The 20,764-nt window shown below is 52.0% G+C and overlaps 2 protein-coding genes across 5 annotated transcripts in view; one reads left to right on the forward strand and one right to left on the reverse strand.

The window, feature by feature from the left end:
* dac (dachshund family transcription factor) overlaps positions 1-4,617 on the forward strand; it is a 136,631-nt gene extending 132,014 nt beyond the window's left edge. For all 4 annotated transcript variants that reach the window (XM_026812589.1, XM_018022522.2, XM_018022523.2 and 1 more), the window contains 2 exons: positions 1,516-1,602; positions 2,687-4,617. In XM_026812589.1, the coding sequence (XP_026668390.1) occupies positions 1,516-1,602; positions 2,687-2,739 (140 nt within the window). In that variant the 3' untranslated portion in view covers positions 2,740-4,617. The remainder of the gene's footprint in view (positions 1-1,515; positions 1,603-2,686) is intronic.
* Plc21C (Phospholipase C at 21C) overlaps positions 1-20,764 on the reverse strand; it is a 129,214-nt gene that overhangs the window by 56,499 nt on the left and 51,951 nt on the right. The gene's annotated exons all lie outside the window — the stretch shown is intronic.

Consider the following 20,764-nt stretch of genomic DNA (forward strand, 5'->3'; position numbering starts at 1 on the left):
CGTCCGTCCGTTCGTTCGTCGGTCGGTGCGCCGGGCACAATAACACACGATTTCTCGAGAATCGGAGGCGTGCGCCGCGTGTTTCGTTTTTTCCGGCCTTGCGGCCGCTTTCGATTCGTTTTGTTCGCGTTACTCTCGGAAGACGAGCCGGCTCTCGCTCGTTGCCGCATTGTGCGCCAGTTAATTACGTGCGGATAAACGCACAGTCATAGCAGATACAGTCCGATGTGAGGGCCGCCGGGGCCTTTCAGCGGCCCCGCGGTCGACGGGCGAAAAAATCGGGACGAGGGCACAATGCGAACTGAGAAAAGAGGGGCACCCGGGCTTCGTTCGCCACGGCCTGAAATTGTTTTCATTGTTCCCGCGATTTGTCAGGGTGTGTAATACGGTAGCTAAACTATTAGTCGGTCGCGATATGCTCGCATCTCGTATACGTACTTGTATACGTTGCACGTGGTTCCACGTAACGAGACCGACGGTTCCCGCACCCCCGAACGTTAAAAAAACTTGATCCAACAACGAGCTTATCCCCACGCGAGCCTGCTCGTACCCCTTGGCAATCACGAGGAACGCGGTCGTATCTTGAGCAGTTAAATTGTCATTTGGATATCAAAGGGACGAGAAAGAGGATAAGGGCGGCGGAGGTAATTTGGCTCAGTGAAACGCAAACACTCGGTCTCGCTCGGGATAGAGGTCCCGTGGAATATAACGGTTCCTGACGAACGCACGAATTCACACCCACGCGCCACGAAACAGCCCTCAGCTATTGTTGCTCAAAGCATAATGGAATCTCGGGGCCGACGCGACGAGACGCGACTCGCCTCGCCACGGACGGGGAAACGCGACTTGCCCGGTTAACTGGGATTTAATGGCCTCGCAATTGGATTGTACCATTGCTCGGTGCTCAAGGAGGCGCCATTTCACGCTTGCCGATTACGCTCCCCCTTTTCCTTCTACGACGAGCAAGGCTGCTCTCTTATTCCGTGGCCGTGATCGATCCTCGCGATCGGATCTCGAGATATTTTCAATTCGTGAGCACGAGAATTCATCACGTTTCAACCGACTACCGTCAACGGATTTTGTTTTTCAATTTTCTACGGAGAGGGTTTAAGCTCGTTCTTTTCTTTTAATCTCCGAGGAGACGGGTCGTGAGCTTAACGAAGTAGACCGAAACGGGGTAGCTCCGCGGTTAATTCGGCGCGATATCATTAAAGGGACATTTTCCAGTTTTCACCCTAATCCTTGCGGAATTCAGTGAGCAAACCTGCGGCCCTTTCACGCCTGCCTTCGGTCCCTGGTTATCCCTGCCCCGTCCCCTTCCCTTCCTCCTACTTCGCGCTCGCTGGTTTTCCACTAATTACCGACCCGTTTCATCCTTCGCGCCGCGTTTCACGCCTCGATTAGACTCTACTGTACGTTTCCGAACCTGAACCATGTCCAACGTCGACTCTGATTGAAATGTCTGTACGACTTCGGAATTAATCAATGCAACGTTCTCCCGTTTTCGTCCCGCAGAGTCGCTGGTACAGGAACTGGAGCTAGAGAGAAAATCGCGGCAGCACCAGGCGGCCGAGAGGGACCAAGTCAAGTCTCCTCTTCAAGGTAGGTTCGTCGACGCGTCGAATCTCGAGCAAACACGACCGCCACTGACTTAGTACTATCGGCTAAAAGTTCCCCCGGGAACGATCGCGAGTAGCCTTCTGGTAAAACCTCGAAGAAGCCGGGAGTTCGACTGGAACTCGATTCGCAGGCGGATCAGCGAGCAAGAATTTCTTGCGACGGATAACAAAGTTCCCTGGATCTTTAATTAGAAAGTCTTGGCGGTCGCGTTCGTTCGAGGTGGGGTTGTTTCTTGCCGCGGCGTCACCGGCACACGCCGCCAGATTCAAAACTTGCCTTCGGCCTGAAACTTGTCGAAAGTTTCCGGCAAAAACCGTCTTATAACCCGGCGCCGCGCGATTTCGACGCTCTTTCTCCGTCCCCGTCTCTCTTTCCTTCTCGAGGACTCGATGACGTTGCACGTAAATAATATCGTTTTTTTCCCAGCGACGAGGGGGACCACCCTTCTCAACGAGTGGGCCCCTCGACCGGCCACAGCCTCGAGTCGTACGTTTCAGAAATAACCATTTCATACGAAAATGCGATTATTAACTTTTTATCTAAAATCTCGTTTATCTAAAATTCTGTTCTTCTCGACTCGGAGCGGTGCCGCGATATCCTGTTTTGCGAAACGGGCAAGAAGAGAGGAGGAGGAGGGAGGTCGGTCGACGTGACCGGGAAGAAACGGGGTAAAACGAGAGCCCGATCGACTATTAAGGCTCGTACGGTGATTTTCAATCATAAGCGACAGTTGGATAAAAAGTCGAGTGGCGGCTCGATCACAAAGACGCCCTAAGGGCCGATGAGTCGACCGGTCTCGTATTTACGAACGCGTCCGATAGAGCCTCTCCCTCTCTCTATCCTCCCGAATGTCCGCTGGTCCCCTTCGCGTTCATCTACGTCTCGAGAGGGCAAGGATAATTAGTGAGCGGCGCCGCTTCCAGCCGAGCGATCATCGAATCATTCGGCCGCCGCGCCGGTCCTCTCTCTCGTTCGCGGATCGGTCCCGATATCGAAGAAGCGATTTCGCGCAGCGATGCGACTGATAGCTGGACGCCGGCCAACTCCTGACCCGATTCTGTTTCAGAATCCCGAACGGGTTACTACAAGAATTCCGTTCTGTTCACGAGCGCGACCTAGAAGAGGCTGGAAGATGCCAGGCGGGGCGAGCGTCTAGCGAGCAGCCAAAACGAGTGACCGAGGGACCGCGAACGAACAAGGTGAACGCTGAACGTAGTTTCGTCGTAGTTTCGTGATTCCGCGAGAAACGATCGCACAGGTGATAGAATCGCGAACGGACGATTATATACGCGAAAAGAAAAGTGCGCGAGCGAGTTTGCAACGCGAACGATCATCTCGAACTCGAAGAGTGCTCGAAAGGACCAGAAGTGAGAACGAGGATACACATATCAACGGGCCGAAACGAATCCGGTTCGTTTCTGGGACTCGAGTACGGAACAGTCGCGTCTCGAAACGCTTCCGACGTGCGAAACGGAGAGGCGAAACGATATTTATACGCGAACCACACACGTATACCACAACGTCCCCGAGGATGCGCCGATCGATCGAGGGACGGTCGAGGAAAAAATTCGATCACGATTAATTATCGATGATAGAGGGACGATAAATATTTCTAAAGACTGCTTGAGAGTGCGTGCGCGTGTGCATGCGTTCCTAGAGGTACCTATCTCCTAATTATCGAGCGAATTCAATTAGCTAATCGTGTTTAAGCTGCGCGGGCGATCGGGCGCGCACCGCGCCGGTTTCGAGTATTATTTGAGTATGATTATTATTAATATTATTTACCCGGCTGCGGGGCGCGCCGGGACGATCGTGGAAACAGTGCGAACGAGTACGCGCCTCGGACGTCGCGAGCTCGTCGCTCGAGCACCGTTGACCATCGTTTCCTCGTGAAACGCGGACTTTCACGAACGGAAGTTCGAGCGACCAGCCGCGACCTCGATCGGATTTGTATCATATAGAATGAGTGAGGAGCGCGTGAATGCGTCGTTTATTAAAAAAAACAAAGGCGAATCGTGTGGAAGGAGAGGAGAGAGAATCGTGCGAGAACGAGGCGATGAGTTTACGTAGAACGGCAGCAGCGGCTTCGATCGAGGAGAGAGAGGGGAGGAGAAATGTAGATCGGGGGAGAGGCGGCGGATGATTCTCCCGTGCGTTTTATGAATCGTAACACCTTATTTATATAAATAAACTTAGTTACTATCGTCGACAAGTAAGGCTAATGCATATTTGCGTGTGTCCCGCGTTACGCGTCGATCGGCCGTGCATGGATCGGCGAAATATTCCCGGTGAACGACCAACAGGATGCTGCGAGCGGAGACGGACAGACGGACGACGAGCGTCTTTCGAGCTCGAGCCGCGACGAATATTTCCCCGACGGGCCGATCCCCGTATTTAAGATCCATGTACAAAGTCTTTTGCCCGTAAGGTTCTTGTGTTGTAAAAAAAAAAGTTCACATAATCATAGTGTCTAGATCGTATCGTACCGGCTGACCGGCCGTTAAGACGATGCTACACGTAGTGAAACAAAATGACAAAAAAAAATACGAGAATTTAACCACCGATAGCTCATCTGTATTTGCCATCGCCGCTACCAATCGAACCGGGGTCAACCTCGACGATCGAGAATCGCCGGCGAGGAACTGTCGATTCCACGGGAATCGAGCCGAGAGTATCGAGAAACACATCGTCCCAAGCTCGGCGAAACGACTCGGAGCTTAGAACCATTCGACGAATCTCGCCGGCGGCTCTCGGCCGGTGAGTAAAATTGCGATATTGATGCGAATAAAGAAATTCCGCAGGGGTGGGTTGCGTACAGGGGAAAGAAAACGTTGGGTCGGGTGGGGAAGAACAGTATCGCCACACACTACCGAGTAACGATGACGACGAGCGATTACGATTTCGCGATCGGACTTATACAATCTAGTATCGAAGACAAAAAGTGTATTCATTGTAATTCAGCATTATTACCTATAAATAAATAGTTGTTATTGTAAAGTTGTCTACTCCTGAATCTTTCCCACGTTGTCCTCAGCCTCATCATATATTTCGATAATGAGCACACCGAGAAGAGGCAGGTACACGTTCCTGGGCGCTGTAACGTTCCCCTCAGCTGCTCATAGGAAACGCGGCGAGGGAAAAATGTTTCGAACGAGACACGGTAAGTGAATGCATACTAGATTCGACGGAGTACACGGCCGTTCGACCAAGGGGAGTGGGCGAGCCGTGGAACGGGGTTCGCGTTACAATTACCGGAATCCGGGCGATAGATTCGTCGGGCGTCGACGAAGGAGTCAGATTAAAGGGTGCAACGAGCGGCGGCGGCGACGGGCGACGATGCATTCTTATCAATTTCCAAGCACCCTAACGACCCGAGGCACGCGACGAGTGCCCATTGGCCGAGTCAGGCTCCACCCTTTCGACAGGGAGTATATTTTAATAATAAATAACGACGATCCGGCTTATGGTTCCCGAACGAGTCGCAGTCGCTTAATTAAATCGGCCAGCGAACGTCTTAATAGCTCGTCGACGCGCTTCAGCCACGTTCCACGGTCATGGAACTGGTAACGCTGTAACGTTCCCCTCAGCTGCTCATAGGAAACGCGGCGAGGGAAAAATGTTTCGAACGAGACACGGTAAGTGAATGCATACTAGATTCGACGGAGTACACGGCCGTTCGACCAAGGGGAGTGGGCGAGCCGTGGAACGGGGTTCGCGTTACAATTACCGGAATCCGGGCGATAGATTCGTCGGGCGTCGACGAAGGAGTCAGATTAAAGGGTGCAACGAGCGGCGGCGGCGACGGGCGACGATGCATTCTTATCAATTTCCAAGCACCCTAACGACCCGAGGCACGCGACGAGTGCCCATTGGCCGAGTCAGGCTCCACCCTTTCGACAGGGAGTATATTTTAATAATAAATAACGACGATCCGGCTTATGGTTCCCGAACGAGTCGCAGTCGCTTAATTAAATCGGCCAGCGAACGTCTTAATAGCTCGTCGACGCGCTTCAGCCACGTTCCACGGTCATGGAACTGGTAACGCGGTCACGTGCCCCTGCAGATTCTTTTTATCTATTTGCCAGTGATCCCGCGACTGACCTTCGCCAGATCGAAAGAACGTACTTTCTTATTCCTGTCCCGGTGGAAAGACAGGTTTCCATCGGGGTTACCCAAGAAGAAGAGGGAAACGCACGTTTCGATGCAAATTAACCGCTGTTTCGCTCCGCGAAGACGAGGACCTCCCGCGTCGCGTGTTTCAACTCTCCTCCCTTTTCCCGAGTCTCATCCCCCTCCGGGCTTTTCACCCTTCGCTCGCCTGCGTTTCGCGTTTCAGAATCATAAAGATAACCGAATTGCTCCGGCTCGACTTTTATTCCGAGGACATATTGCCCGACAATCATTCCGGCATTTGCATAATTATCGAATAAAACGGAGACGAGAGAAAGAGAGAGCCCCGAGGCGGTTCTAATGCTAAACGCGAGTACAACTAATTTCGTGCTCTCAAATTTTTTCCTCGGCCGCGCCACGGGGTCGTTCGCCCCTAAACTTACCCCCCGACTTTCCTCTTCTCCTCCCACCATCCGAGCCTGTCGCTTCTTTTCCGTTTCCGCGTCTGGCCGCGCGCGCACCGGAGAGAGCCCCTCGTTCGTCGCGGCCGATTAGCTTAATTCAGCCCCGGAACGAGCAAATTCCTTCTAATTAGAATCGCAACGACCGACGTCCATGACGCTCTCTTTACGATCCGAGCGTCTCATAAAAAGAGAACGATCTCTGGCAGGAATTAGCGAGGAAAATCATTGTTTCTTCCGACAACGAGCGGGCATTCGGTCCCTTTGGCCGCGAGCTAATTTGCTCGCAGTCCACGCTGCGTCTAACGAATCGATTAATTAGCTTCGTTTTGCTTCGCGAAGATTTCTTCGAAAAACAACTGGAACGGGGTGTCCCGAGGGAACGTTTTTTACTCGACCTGCCCTCTCGTCGTGATGTCAACGCGACCGGCGAGGACGGCCGAGCGAGCGGTGAAAAATAAGCGATTTTTTATCGGGGGGACCGGGTCTTGAATTATGCTAAAACGATTTGGCAGCCGCGTGCCAATGGGGATTCGCGGTGGAAAAACAGTCGCGGGATCGCCGCAAAGGACTTGGCGCGGAACTTTCGTCACAGCCGCGAAGAATTTACAATTATAATTACCGGAGACCGGCCACGAGAAGAACGCTTCCAGGTCCTTGCCCTGAGTCTCTAAAACTTGTACAACAACAAAATCCTGAAAAATATTTGTGGAATTCCCCAATGGTCGTGTCGTGTGAAAAGGTCGCGCCAGAATTCACGTAGAATCAATTCACGTACAATGAAATGACTAATAATTTAGAAATCAGAGCGTATATCGCAATCACATAAAAAGGAATACGTTCTAAACTTTTTGAAAGACAATAAGTACCCCAGACTCGTGGGGCGGAAGTGCACGTATAATACTTTTACTCGCGCGAGACTTTTAACGACCGAATTCTCCGAGACTAGAACGCGGACAAAAAATGCTGCCGAGAGAAAGGCGTTGGCGCACGCAAAATCGGTGCCGGGAGTCGTAACCAGCGTTTCATTCCCGTTCTCACATACTCGAGCACCGCGACTAAATTGGAAAGTCGAGAGCACCCCCGCGAAAAAAGGAACCTCGGAAAATTACTTAATTACATGGCAGAAGAACTGTTCTCTTCCTCGAGCGAATTCTACTATATAGTTTCCAGAAGAACTTTCATAAGATACATATTTCAATCGATTTTCGTTTCAAATCAGAGGCGCTGCTTGGATCGTAACTCGAAACGAGATCAGAGATGCTCGTCGAACGTCAGGGAATCCTTTTCGAGTTCCGATGTTGCTCGATACCGAGCAGAGTAAAACAGAAACTAAACGAAGAAGCAAGGGAGAGACTTTGCAGAATCGGAGCAAAGGTAAGGTGGAGGGGTCTGAGAGGTTCGGTCCTGGGTCCAGGAAGCATAATTACACCCTTGCGCGCATCGAGAGTCGACGAGCGAAGGATAGAGAGAGATAGAGATACATGTATATGCTTACAACACTTTCGCGTCGTGGTTCGCGACGGGACCAGACACAAGGAATTTCGTAGTTTGATTTACAGCTGGTCGGGTTCGTCTATCGGGTCCGCGTTTTGATTGCGCTTCCCTCTAATGGAGGGTAAACGGGCTGGCTCCGTTCATGAATTTGTATTAGAGAATCGGTTCTCGGAGTCGCGTTTGCCAAAAACGATCCGGCCTCACGTTTCACGGAGTTTCCCCGTTCCACCGTTTTGCGAGAGGCAACAACCGATCGGAGAGGTAGACCTTGGTCGAAGAATTCCAAGATTGTTGCCCCGTTTTCGGTAGGAGCGCCTTTAATCAGAGACCAACGGGAGTAAAAGAGAAGCGTTGCTCGCAAAGAGAATGCGATTAGGAGAGACGCGAGCAGCCAGCAAGAAGGATTAATTTCCTCGGCGTTCTACGCATTGGAAACACATAAGACGCCTCCCCCGGGGGCTGCCGTATCTCGCTAATCTGTTTAAATAACGAAACATCCCTCGGGGGTGGGCGAGGGTAAGACGGGGCGAAAGGAGGCCGCTGAAAGAGGGAAGGCTGCCGGGGAGGAGTGGGTAAACGAAAATCAATGCATCCGACACCGAGCGAACAACGTCCTTTCGTCTACGTAATGAAATGTACAACGCCAAGAAGCTTCCACCGCCCCGTCCTAGTAGACCCGAACCGCTTCGACCCTCGTTTCCAAGTTGGTCCTCGTCGCGCCACTGGACAAGTCCTCGCTACGGGAAACTTTTCAACTTTACCCTTTCGACGCGCTCTTCGGCTACCTTTCTACTCCAGCTTGGATTAAATCCAAGTTGATTCGCGCGGCATGCTTCGTCGACGAATTCATTTGAAGAACCGAGCGATCTCGTAACTCTGGCAACGATTCGCTTAAATTTTCATGAAATATAATTCGTACGTATTCGGACTGTTAAACCCGTGACGAAGGGCGATTCGTAGCGCGCCCGGGGCAACGGAGGTGAAACAGATCGAGCGTAACTCCGAAAATTCGTTCCGACTGCGCATCAAGATCTCTCGTTGGGTTTCTCCTTCGGTGAACAGAAGCAGGGCCCGGGCCCTGGACCCTGCGCGAGCACGCGGTCTCCGTGAGAGAAAATTTAATAACGAAGCGACGACTCGGGGAACGCGTTATCGCCGCGGAATATCAAAACGCCTCGCCGCCGGGAGCTGCGGCGAGCGTAATTTCGGCGGACGGCAGTGCGCGCCGATACTTATCGCCGGTAATCCGAGTACTACCGAGGGGTGGAAAAAGGAGCAAAATGACAGCCGATCACCGTAGGGGGAAGATCGTGACCGAATGAGGAACGCGCTCGGCTCTGGTGCAACAGATGGAAACCGCTTTCGATTTTGCAGGCGAATCATTACGACCAGACCGGGTCTTATAAATTTATAGAAAATCTGATGCACATCATCGTTTCTAAAGAGTAAAAAAAAACAGAATTGTTTAAATGAACGTTAGAGACGATCTCGATGATCAGAAGCAGTTGGACCGACACTAATGTTTCGAGGGCGAGGGAGGAGCGAAAGCGAGTTTCTCACGGAAGAGATTTTTCCGTCTGTACCGATTAAACATTGGCTGACCACATCCGGCGGTCGTTACGAAGCGAGATGTAACGCCGGTCGGCCCTCGCGCCGCATTCTTGCGTGTAACCAGTGATGGGCACGTCGTGGGATTTTTTACCCACGCGCACTACAAGTTACTAGTAGCATCCTAACGACGTACTTACTTTCTTCAATACAGAGGTACCATTAGGCGCCGAATGGTTCGGGATTCAGGAACTTTTGTCGTCATTGATACCTCAATTGCACACCGTGTATAATATTTCCGAATCGTTCGAGTGTCGAATTTGATTTACTCTCTCCAGTTTCTTCCCAAGATTCCAATCAGTAGAAACGAAGTTTATACAAGCTTCATTTAGTTTTACAACTTCTCACTTGTTACATGTTACTAGACTATTTTTTTAATTATGTTAACTGAACTCGTGATGTCATTGGCACATGGCCTTTAGACGCCTGGTGCCAAACAGTCCCACGGCGTGCCCATCACTGTGTGTAACTCTCTCGAAACACGAGCCGAGGAAGTAGAAGAAGAAGCACAAGAAAGTACGCGCGCCTCGCCAAGGTCTTCGGGGCGCCACGGTTCGAAAAAACGATCGACACCTCGGCGAATAGTCGGCCCGTTTAGCTTACCGATCGACGACCAACAAAACAGAGTGGGAGAATGCACCAGAAGCCCTTACCCGTGAGAGCGCACGCGTTATTGGTAACGAGGAAACTATAATCGTTACCGTTGCCCCGAGTCTTTTCCACGATGCGTTCCTTTATCTTTTGGGAAATCCCGGAGGAACCGAAAGCCAGGTCTCGTCGAGCAGAGACCTTAGAGTTCGTTCAGGCAGTAAAAATTGCTTAACCATTCACTCGGTCGACTGATATCTTTATTCTCGTTGCTGTTTCATTCGTTATTCTCTTTTATTCTGAATTGACTCGAGTTTTTAAACAAACTATCGTTCGCGGCACGGAGTAGCAATGATCCAAAGTGGAGAGTTTCTTTTTCGAGCGAACGTTTCGACGGAACGGACAAAAGAGTAGAGAGGGCAAATCGATCGGATGATCGAGCAATTATTCGAAATGCAAATCGCCTCGGTGTACGGAAGATCGGAACACGGATGGAAGAAGGTAGTTGGTTGCTTCCTTTGATCTGGCCGTAATTGAAAACATAGTTCATTCACACCATTAACGCAACGAGCATTACACTACAATTAAGACGTCAGACGAGTCTCACGATCCGGCACTGACTTTGTGGGCTAGATTAGATCGCCACGGTACATTTACGCGCGCACCCGGTTTACGTTTCTCTCTGTACTTAATTATTTTTTATCCTTCTTTTTTTTCCTCTCCACGAATTAATTCCATTTAGCGAGGAATATTCAAAAAAGCGTTGAAATAATAATAGACGGAGCACATATACACGAGGCGGCGGGCTGCCGGCTGCCGCAATTGCGACACGGCTCGGTGCGCTTGATCTTTTCCTGTTTTTCAATAAAACTGGAAATCACGCCGGGCTTCTTTCGCCGAAGCATCAAGGTTACTACGACTCATTAATGTTACATTTATTACCGCGCCGCTGCCAGTCGCGTCTAATTAACTATTCGCGATGTGCCTTCTTCTCTCGACTTCGTTAAACAGCTTTCGAACGACCAAGGATATGCCTCGACGTACCGGTGCCCGGTACCGTACCGACGATAAAAAATTCATATCAGGCCCGATCCGAGCGATTACGATTCGTCAATCGCCGAGCTGAAACCGCGGGTCAACGAGGCCGCGCGGTCAGCCTCGTGGAAAGGAGAAACGGCGAGGTCAGTACTTAGTGATAGGTGGAACGAGCGAATCGAGGATGTCGTTCGCGGGGCCGGTCGGTCCGAACGGATGGCCGGAACAGGGAGGGTAAGGGGGTGGAAAAAGTCCAGGTGATCTACGAGAGTTATACGGTAATGGAATAACCACAGGGACGACGAGTAATTGTAAGAATTAACTAATAACACGGCAGCGAAGTAGGGTCGTGCGAACGGCCCGTATCCTGGCCCATAACCTGTCATTCCTCGATCCCTCCTCCGCCATCGAGGGATCTATCAATTACTTCGCCTAAGTGGATCCTAGATCGGACAATAGAATTGGCCCTGCCGGAATTTCTACTACGTCGTCGTCGTCGTCGACGTCGAGCCATTCTCCGAGACGTATGCGCGCAATTAAAATCGCAAAACTCGCCGCCTATGATTCGTACTCGAAATGGCCATTTGATTTCCGCGATAACGCTCTCGTTTCCGATTAAAACAGGCGATGAGAGCGTTAACCATCGTGTACGGCACGGGCCGAGGGAGAGACAGGGTGATCCGGTCGCCGGGGACGAGGACCGATACAGAGGAAGAAGGACGGGGATAAAAACGAGCGGTAACCCGCTTGGTTCGCGAGCCCGGCATTGTTTCGCGCGTACGCGAGCCCTGTCGCGGCTAAATGCCATGAAATTGTCATCCTACAGTCACAAAGAGAATTCACTCTCGCAGCCGGTGAAATATAAACGCGTTTTTCCAACCGCCCGCTTTTCCAGCCCGATTGTTATTTGGGCTGAATCCGTTGTTTTCCATCGCGACGCGCCGCGCCGTTCCGTTCCGCTTCCGTACCGTTCGCTTCTGTGATTTTCCTACTTTTCCCACCACTCCTCTCTCTCTCTCTCTCTCTCTCTCTCTTCCCGTCCGCGGCTCGCGTGCGGCACCCCGCGCGCACGCAACAACGAATATTACGCGCGTTTTCCCGCGTTCCCGTCGACAGATTCGCGCGCACGATGAAACTTTAACGAGGATCGGTCCGACTTATTGCACGCGTGTATAAACGCAATTTTCCGCTAGTTTTCAATCGACGCTACTCGCGTTCCGTCGTTCTTCTCTGCGTGCGCACCGCCGCATTCGGTTTTATCCTTCGGACTACTGGCAAGATTACGTTCCTCCTTTTTGTATCCCTGATATCTTTTTTGTCTTTTATTCACCGGAACGAGCAGGGGATCGGATTCGGGACGGGGCCGGATTTCGGTACGAACTAACGCGAAAATTACTTTCCATCTCGGCGGCCACGAAGAATTCATCGGCACGAACATCGGGGGCTAGGTAGTTCCTCGAAGCGAATTAAAGGATTATATCGGTCCGGCCGCGGACAAACGTTTTAAATTGCTTCTTTATTTCTGGGGCAATGCACGCGAACCTTTCAATCTCGATCCGAGTCCACGATCGATTAGGGAATTTCGAAGCCCGAGACGACGCGATATGTCCCTCGAGTCCGTTTAACCTCCCCCCCTCGCGGCGCCCCATTTCCCCCGACTCGGAAATTCAACCGTGCGTGATCCGACGGAGTATCTTTCTCCCTTTCTCCCGGCCCACCCTCCTCCTTTTCTCTTGCCCGTGCTTCACGTGATATTGGAAAATAATGTACCGGCGTGCGGGTCAGCCGCGGCTCGACTTAAGAAAATTCCCGGCTCGCAGTTTATTCACCGTCGTTCGTTCGTCCATCCGAGAAACATACCGGCGTGCCTTACTTCCACCGTTACGTAGTACTCAGCTCCTGTGATTGCCAATTAAAAAAAAAAAGAACCAGCAATAAAATGTTTCGACGATGACCATTTAAAAACGGTCTGACGAAGAATGAATATTTTCCTTGAACGGCCGACACTGTCACCCTGTGTTTTGCACGGAAACGCGAGCCTATCGATTTCCATAAAAATGCCGGCAATAAAGAAAGGGAACGAAAGACAGAAGAGGAGGGGACCGGAGAACGAGAGAGGTGGGGTGGACGATGAAAAATCGTCCCATGCGCGATACAAACCCGATGACGAGCGATACGTCAGGTACGTCACGGCCGGTTCAGGCGCTCGGGTCCGCACACGCGTTAAGACGATACGTCGGTGCGTGCATGCACACGCACGCACGGGGACGATGAAAACCCGAAGGCAATTAAAGGAGGAGTTAACAAGCTGGAATCACTATCGTTTCCTCTGCATCTATCCGCGGAAAGGATCCACCGTCGCGTAATAAGGTACGCGATACGTTCTACGTCCGCCACTGCGTATCTTAAATGCATACTTAGCCGGCGTAATGCGTGTGCTGTATGACCGACAATTAGGTCTCCTCCGAAGCCTCGATTTCAAGGCCGATTTCTTCGCGAACGATCAACGATCCACTACGAACGATAGGAAGCTCGCCTCGATCGATCCGAGACACGCTCCTTCGATCGTCCAACGACGTCCTCGCGCTGCTAATTGATACTTTAACACCTTGTACAAAAATTACTGACACGTACATCTTCTAAATGTCGAAACTGTGAATATAATCGAGAGTTCATTTATATCGTTCTCATCTTATCTGCGTTTGTCGATCGATTTGACACGAGCTTCGCCTGTTGGAATGTTTCGCTCGGCCAGGCTCGTTCATCTGCCAATTTACAATCGTATGCACCCGGTAATTGAAAACTCAAGTCGGAGGCAATCGCGGTTCGACTGCTAGTTACCTGACGAGAGAAGAGAGAGTTTTATCTGGGATCTTTTTCCCACTGGCGTCGTTAGCGCCTTCCCTCCCCGTGTCGGCGTCGAAGACCCGGGCGAGCCAGTCGTAACCCGTGGACAGTAAAAATTGACAACGTAGTGTATACTGTATGTATGTACGAGAGGTGTGGCTGACAACTCCGAGTGAAAACGACGGCCCCGCGACGCGCGTCGTCGGACCAACGGGTCTAGAGATCCCTCTCTCGATCTAACAGGCTACCGACTTGATCCTCGCCGATACAGGTAACTGCGATCGCCGGTGGAATTCATGGTTCGCGGCTAGCCAGGGGGCAAGACGAACAAGAGTCTTAGGGAAGTTTGCGTAGAAAGGAAGAGGAGTAAAAATCGATCGAATCTGAGGGCGAAAGAGAGGAGAGGAACGATCGACGAGGCGCTGGGCAGCTGTCGAAAGATTAAGATAACCCTGAAGTTAAGTGAACACGGGGTGTGTCTGGACTGTGGATTTAAGGTGATTAAAGGCACCTGATATCGAGAATTATTATACCATATATTTCGTAGTGGCGAAGCCATATTCTGACGGGTGAATAAATTTCGGGCCACGCGGAATAGTTACCATTAAACCGTGGCTGTCCGCGTCTGCTCGCATTAGGAAATCTCCGCGGGCGTGCCCCCGAAAAATCGAGCGCCTCCATCCGTGAGCCGATACCGCGATTCGACGCGCGGCTCGTCCAACGGAATTTTGCCTCGAGAAACGCAAAAGGATCCGTGGCGAGCCGAAGAAAATTCCTGAGTCCTGGGAGAAAATCGAGGAAGGAGAGCAAACGCGTCGGGCGTTTCGGAGGGCAGTCGTTAATTGGGGTGAGATCGCATCGAAAATGCGGCGGTGGATTTTGTCACGAGCCACCTCGTTCCGAACGTCTTCGTGGAGCATATACGGGGTCGATGCTGACCGAGGCTCATGGAAGAAACGTGACTCCGAGACGGAGGAATTGGTGAACCCGTGATCCCCACCCGATCAGATGATCCTGGACGACTTCGTGACTTCGTATTTGCTCAGCCATTTTCAGCCTGCTCACCTCTATCCGTTCCACCATCGATATATCCCTCCCAGGATACATAATTATATTATAATAAACTGTAACGATACCAGGCTCGGCTCGGCTTGTTGCCCTTCTGGCTGCTCGTTCGATACCCTCGGCCCCGCCTGGACGCGAACCGTCGTCGCCGGGGAAGACGAGCGCAGAAAAGGTCGACGAAGTTCAGAAAAAGGGTGGAGAAAAAACGAGAGGGCGAAAAGAAACCGAGCGGGAGCGAGCGAGAGAGAGAGAGGGAGAGCGAGCGAGAGTGGTGACGCGAGAGCGAGAGGCCAGAAGGAAGAAGCGGAGAGGAGAAACGCTAATTCTTCCTAGAGGTAGGCCGAACGCGGTAAAAAGAGAGAAAGAGGGAACGCCGTGTCAGAAGGTCGAGTTTATCACTGTCATCTCTTGACGCCGGAGCTATGCCGTCTTAATAGGTTTAATGCCCGTCGTTGCGGACCCAGGGCCTGCCTCTCGATCCCTCCGACTACGACCGTTCACGCGTACGCTCACTTTCCGCCTCGTACAGCGCCTGACATCGTTTCGACCCGTTATTTCTATCGGCGAGATAACGAAAATGGTTTCCCGGAAAAGTGGCAACCGCTCGATGATACAAATTACCTTCGTCTAAAAGAAAGATTCGCGAGCTCGCGAGAAGCGTCGAGAAATAAAAAATAGAGAAAGGGTAATGAGGCGAGCAGGGTGAACGGTCGTTGACAAAACGGATTACCCTAAGACGACGAGCGACGTCGAGAAGAAGAAGAAGAAGAAGAAGAAGAAGAAGAAGAAGAAGAAGAAGGCGAAGGAGAAGGAGAACAGTCTCGGAAGAATGAAATGGCCCGGGATTCAGGGCGCTGTCCAAACAACCCTTTGCCTTAATCATTTAAGTGATTCGGTAAGCACTCGCCCAGCGTCGAATCGTTGCTAACTCTTGTGTAAACTCAACCCTTTCTTGCGCCACCCGTCCCTTCGCCCGATAATGATAATACTCGACTGCCGGGGTGAATAAAGCTCCGCTGTTTCGCGTCCGATCGACCCTTGGCGCCTCGTAAAAGCTGCTCGACCTCGCGACCCTGTCCAGGCCGATCGCGCGATTCTCTCGTCGAATCGCAAGGACACGAAACTGCGCCGGTCTTTATCAAAATCCAGCGCGATGCAACGAGAAAAGCCGGGCAGCCGTTCGGCCTTGAACAGATCTACGGGCTCGATCAGAGTTTCGGGCGGATGAATTTTATTCCAGCGATATGTTCCACGGTGGACGCGTGGTTCACGAGGCGACGGAATCCGAGTCGACGGGTCGCCGTCGAATTCGATTAATTTTCCGGTCATTATTTTTTACGACTCCTTATCGCCGGCTCAGCTCTCGGGTCGCGTTGGCGGTACTCTTTCTCCCTCGATTTTCCTTTCTACGTGGCATTATCGGCTGCTCCACATAAACGTCTCTACCGATCGGCTCCGCTCCTAAAGATGTCCGTGAGATAAGGAGCATGGAACTCTGCGATCAATCGTAGAGTCTCGCACGGTTTCGGTGGTAAACGCGAGGCGTCCACAGTCGGTGGTCACGGTGAAACGTTGTTGTCATCTCCGACACGCATGGATCGCCGATGCGATTCACGCGGTATCGGTTGAGACCGTTTCGGCGAGCCGTCTACGGTGCGGTGCGCAGAAAAGTCAAGTCGAGGAGCGAGCGGCCGTAATTTATACCGGTAACACAGTCATTATCGGGGGTAATAAGCGGCCGAGAGATCGGCCGGTGGAAATTGAAATTTCGCGATGCCGGACGACGCATCGGTCGCGGTGCGTCGTCGGCCGATAATCACGATAATGGTTAATTACAAGAACGTGGTAATTCCACGTAAATTACACGGCCAAACAAAATCGCGCGAGCGAAAGCGTTCATCTGCCGCAGAAAACTCCAGTGGCGAGTATTGGCAAGAAAATAGAGGACACGGCGAAAGAGGACTAACGAGGCAGAGAACGTGTCCCTTTGGGTAATCGTAAATTTTCGCCGGCCGATGCCGTGACGGTTGTACGCGTTCCCCGTGAATTGTTCGGCTGCCGCTTTTCGGAGTCGTCCTCACGGTTTCGTTTGAGGGTAACTCGGGTCTCTTTTGCAAGTTCCACGAGCACAGAGGAGGAGCTCCGGAGTCGGCCTGGGCGGAGCCTGCGAACCACAAAACAGCCGTCGACTCACTTCGCGGCTCTCTGGCTACTATTAATTATTTATGCTGCGAGTGTTGCGCGCCGCTACCAGCCTCTGTACGACGAGCCTGCACGGTGCAGCGTCCAAAGGAGCCCGGTGCAGCTCCTCCGCTACCATCGCGCATCGCCTATACATCGTTATATACCTGGCACCGATACCCGGGACCGAGAGCCAAACCGAGCCAATCCTATCGAGAGCCACAATCGACTCGCCGGGAATAATAATTATGATTGGATTCCCCGTGGTTCTGGGGGCAGGACTCGTTATGCTTTTTTCCCTCTTTCTTCCCTTCCACGGTGCCCCCCGTTCGCCCTTCGATCGATCGAACCCTCCAGTCCTCCCTTCGATCCTCTCTGGCCATCTTTGCGTACTCGATACCCTTCTACGATCTTCACCAGTCTCGTCTATTCAAATAGCCGACGCGATCTACTCGCGCAGGATCACCATGTTCGCTAACCGGCGACGAGCAGTTCGAGACGACCGTCTTGCACACTCGTCGAACGATACTCCTCAGGAATGATTGAAACAATCAAGAGAAAAAGAAGAAGGAATCGGAGAGAAAAAGAGAAGCGAGTAAAGAGGGAGCAAAAGGAGATAAAGGAGCGTCGGCGAGGCATTTTTCTTTGGACCGTGGAGCAGCCACCGTGTGATTACCCAGGACGAGGGGCATATATGAGTAATTTGTATTCAGCCCGATCATCCGTATCGAAATTCGAATCTACTTAGTTCTGAGAAGCCTCGGCCGTCCTCCAGGTTCGATCTCTTGTTCGCGTCTCTCTCTCGGCTTCGCCGGGCGTCTCGTTCCCTCCCTGCCGCGGCCCTCTCGATCCACTGTTCCACCCTCTCGAGCTCCCCCCACGACTACAGCTTAATATAATATTATTCCCGGTTTAGTTTAATGGTGCCGGGCGATTATTACGCGGCCAGAGTCCGACCGACTGCTTCTTCGAGCCCCGGGTATACTCGCTCCGCTGGCGTCTTTCTTTTTCTTCCCCATCCTCTCTCTCTCTCTCTCTCCTCTTCCTTTCTCTCGCTTTTAGTTTTCTTTCGCTTTCGCGGCATCGGCCGATGCTCCTCGCATAGGTACCACCCGACGGGGGCTCGGACTGAACAAAAAGCCCCAAAACAAAACGCCATTATGATTAGTCCGCAGGGTACGGGTGGTCCAAATTACTCGCGGCTTGCATTCCCGCACCGAGAGATCGATACTAGACGCGCATACAACGTATCTGCCGAATATTCTTCAAGTCTGTTCGCGGCGGAACCGCGCCGAGCGACATCCACGTAGAATCGAACGAGAAACCGCTCACGAGGCAAGATGAGTTTCGAGCACGTTCTATACCGCGTAAGAGTCATTAAGAGTCGAATAATTACTCGTATCGTTCCTGACTTGATAGATCGTTCGATCGTGGCCGGGATGACCCACGGCTGAAGCGTAAGGCGAGAAACCCCGACGAACAGATTCCCGAGAGCGCGATCGTGCGAACCCGCCTCTAATGGCGTGCACGCGTAGGATCGTGATCGTTCGCGAGCAGGACGCCGATGCCTAAACACATGCCGGGAATCTCGGCTCTGAGGCGCGGTCCACTCGACCGGCATTTATCCAAAGAGACACAAAAATCGTTCGGGGCAACGGAGTCTTCACGATCGAGTAAGGGTGAAACGCGTCGGGTGACCCGCCCGATTGAGTACGCGGTCGACTGACGAGCCGCGAGGCGACAAATAGTGGCGATTGTAATTTACGGGGTCGAGATCGATTAAACGGTGGGACAAGAAGTCGAGTAATGCATGCGGTCTCTGTCGGCGCGGCGGGTGGAGCCGCGCGGATATTAATGAAGATATTCAAATGAGACAAAAATGAGGGGAGAAGCTGGCCTTTGTCGGGCGCGAGGTTCGACCGGTGACTCGGCCTATGTAGATTACCCTTCGTCTCCTCCTCCTTCCTCAGCTTCTTCTCAAACTCTTCGTCCCGGATCCGCCTCGACCCCCCTACCTCCCCCCCTCCCTCTCTCTCTCTCTCTCTCTCACCCCTTTGCCGATTTCGAACGTTCCTCGGCCTCGCAAGCTCCGAGCTGTCCCTCTCTCATCGAAAGCTTCAATTAAGTGACATCGAGAAAATCGATACGTCACCGCGAACTTTCAAATACGATAACGTACATCGCGTCGATGTTGACGAGCCTTTTCACGAACAACCGCGACGTGCATTTAGCATACGGCGGAAAATCCTCTCTCGACGTTGGAAAAAGTATGCTGGACTTTGCTTATTTTAATTGATAGCCGAGTGGTCGCCGGAGTGGATTAGCGACACGGGAAAGCGCAAATTGGGTGAATATCGTTAGGTACGGTCGGAGGCTGCGAACCCGATCTGTCATTAGCGGGTTGCTTAATTCACTTGTTTCTTCAGTTTCCACTCGGATGAAATTAGAGCCGCGGCAAGGAGGCGCGGTGCCGAGGCAGACAGCCGCAGCGCAGAGCCAGTCAGCCAGGCCGGCCCAGTAGATGTCATTAAGAGCCTTTTAAATCGCCCTTAAGACCCGCCGGGCCATTAGAGGATCGCGGGAGGAAAGGGCAACCCTTGTACGTATCTTTTTTCCCTTCCGCGGCGGTGGTATCGTCGTGCACCGGTACCCGTACATCTCGGCAGGAACGGCGACGCGGTTCGCCGTTAACGCCATTTCCCCTCTACCGACGATACTCGGCTCAGGGAAGGTATCTACTTCACGCTTTATCCGGTTAGTCCCAACTAACGTCGTTACTCGTCTTCAGGCTCGCTTTTCTCAGCTACACTTCGCGAAACCAACTGCCACCGTCATGGTTCCATCGCTCCCGTATGCAGTCGACGAACGAATTTACCTCGGGTTTCGTCCTTGCCACGAATCTCTAACGGTGTAAACGAACGTCCAAAGACTGATCGAGCCTCGACTGACGAAATGATCCGTGGGAAAAATATTCCTGTCGGTAGAGTGGCGGTTTCGTAGGAATTTTTTACGGCAACCGTGGACGGTAAATACCGAGGCTCGGCTAACCATAACCTAAGGTTATGATTTACCGTACTCCGGCAGATAGGGTTATCGGGTGTATCGCGGGCTCAACCTGCCGCAACCGCCGCCCGCGTTATCGCGAATCCCGCGTATTTACTTAGGCGCTAATCACCGTTGCTCTATCTGAACCCTATAAGAGCGTGTATACCCTTCCTGATTTCCCTCGTATTTTTCACGGACCATAATCCCGTAGCACGTCTGTCGAGGAAACGCGAATCTCCGCCAGGAAACCGTGAATCCTCTTATCCCTCGGGCATCGCCGCCGTTCCGTCTTCGAATTCGACCCGCATTGTTTCGAGAAAGAAAATTCGTTCGAACAACCGTAGAGACCGGATATCTCGACGCTTTCTTCTTTTGTTTCATCGACGAGATCTCCTGGCCGCGTATATATATTTCGGTAATGACTCGACAAATAAGATCGCCGGCCATACGGCCGGGGAGTGTCTGCGAAAATGACGTTTGGCCCGTATCGGCGAGGCACAAAGGTGTCGATAATGGAAACGGAGGAAACAATGGGCCTCGCCGCCGACGAAATATCAATTAAAACTGGGACGGTAGGCGGCGGTCGATCGGTCTCATTGTTTGTTCTTCGTAATGGAGCAAGAGACCCGTGCTCGGGTGAACAAAACGAAAGAAAGAACAAGATTGCAGTATCGTTACAGTATAAAAACGAACAGTAGGTTCACTCT

This window comes from Ceratina calcarata, unplaced genomic scaffold (genome assembly GCF_001652005.2).
Source record: "Ceratina calcarata isolate Rehan_Ccalc_2016 unplaced genomic scaffold, ASM165200v1 scaffold289.2, whole genome shotgun sequence".
Taxonomy (NCBI): Eukaryota; Metazoa; Arthropoda; class Insecta; order Hymenoptera; family Apidae; genus Ceratina; species Ceratina calcarata.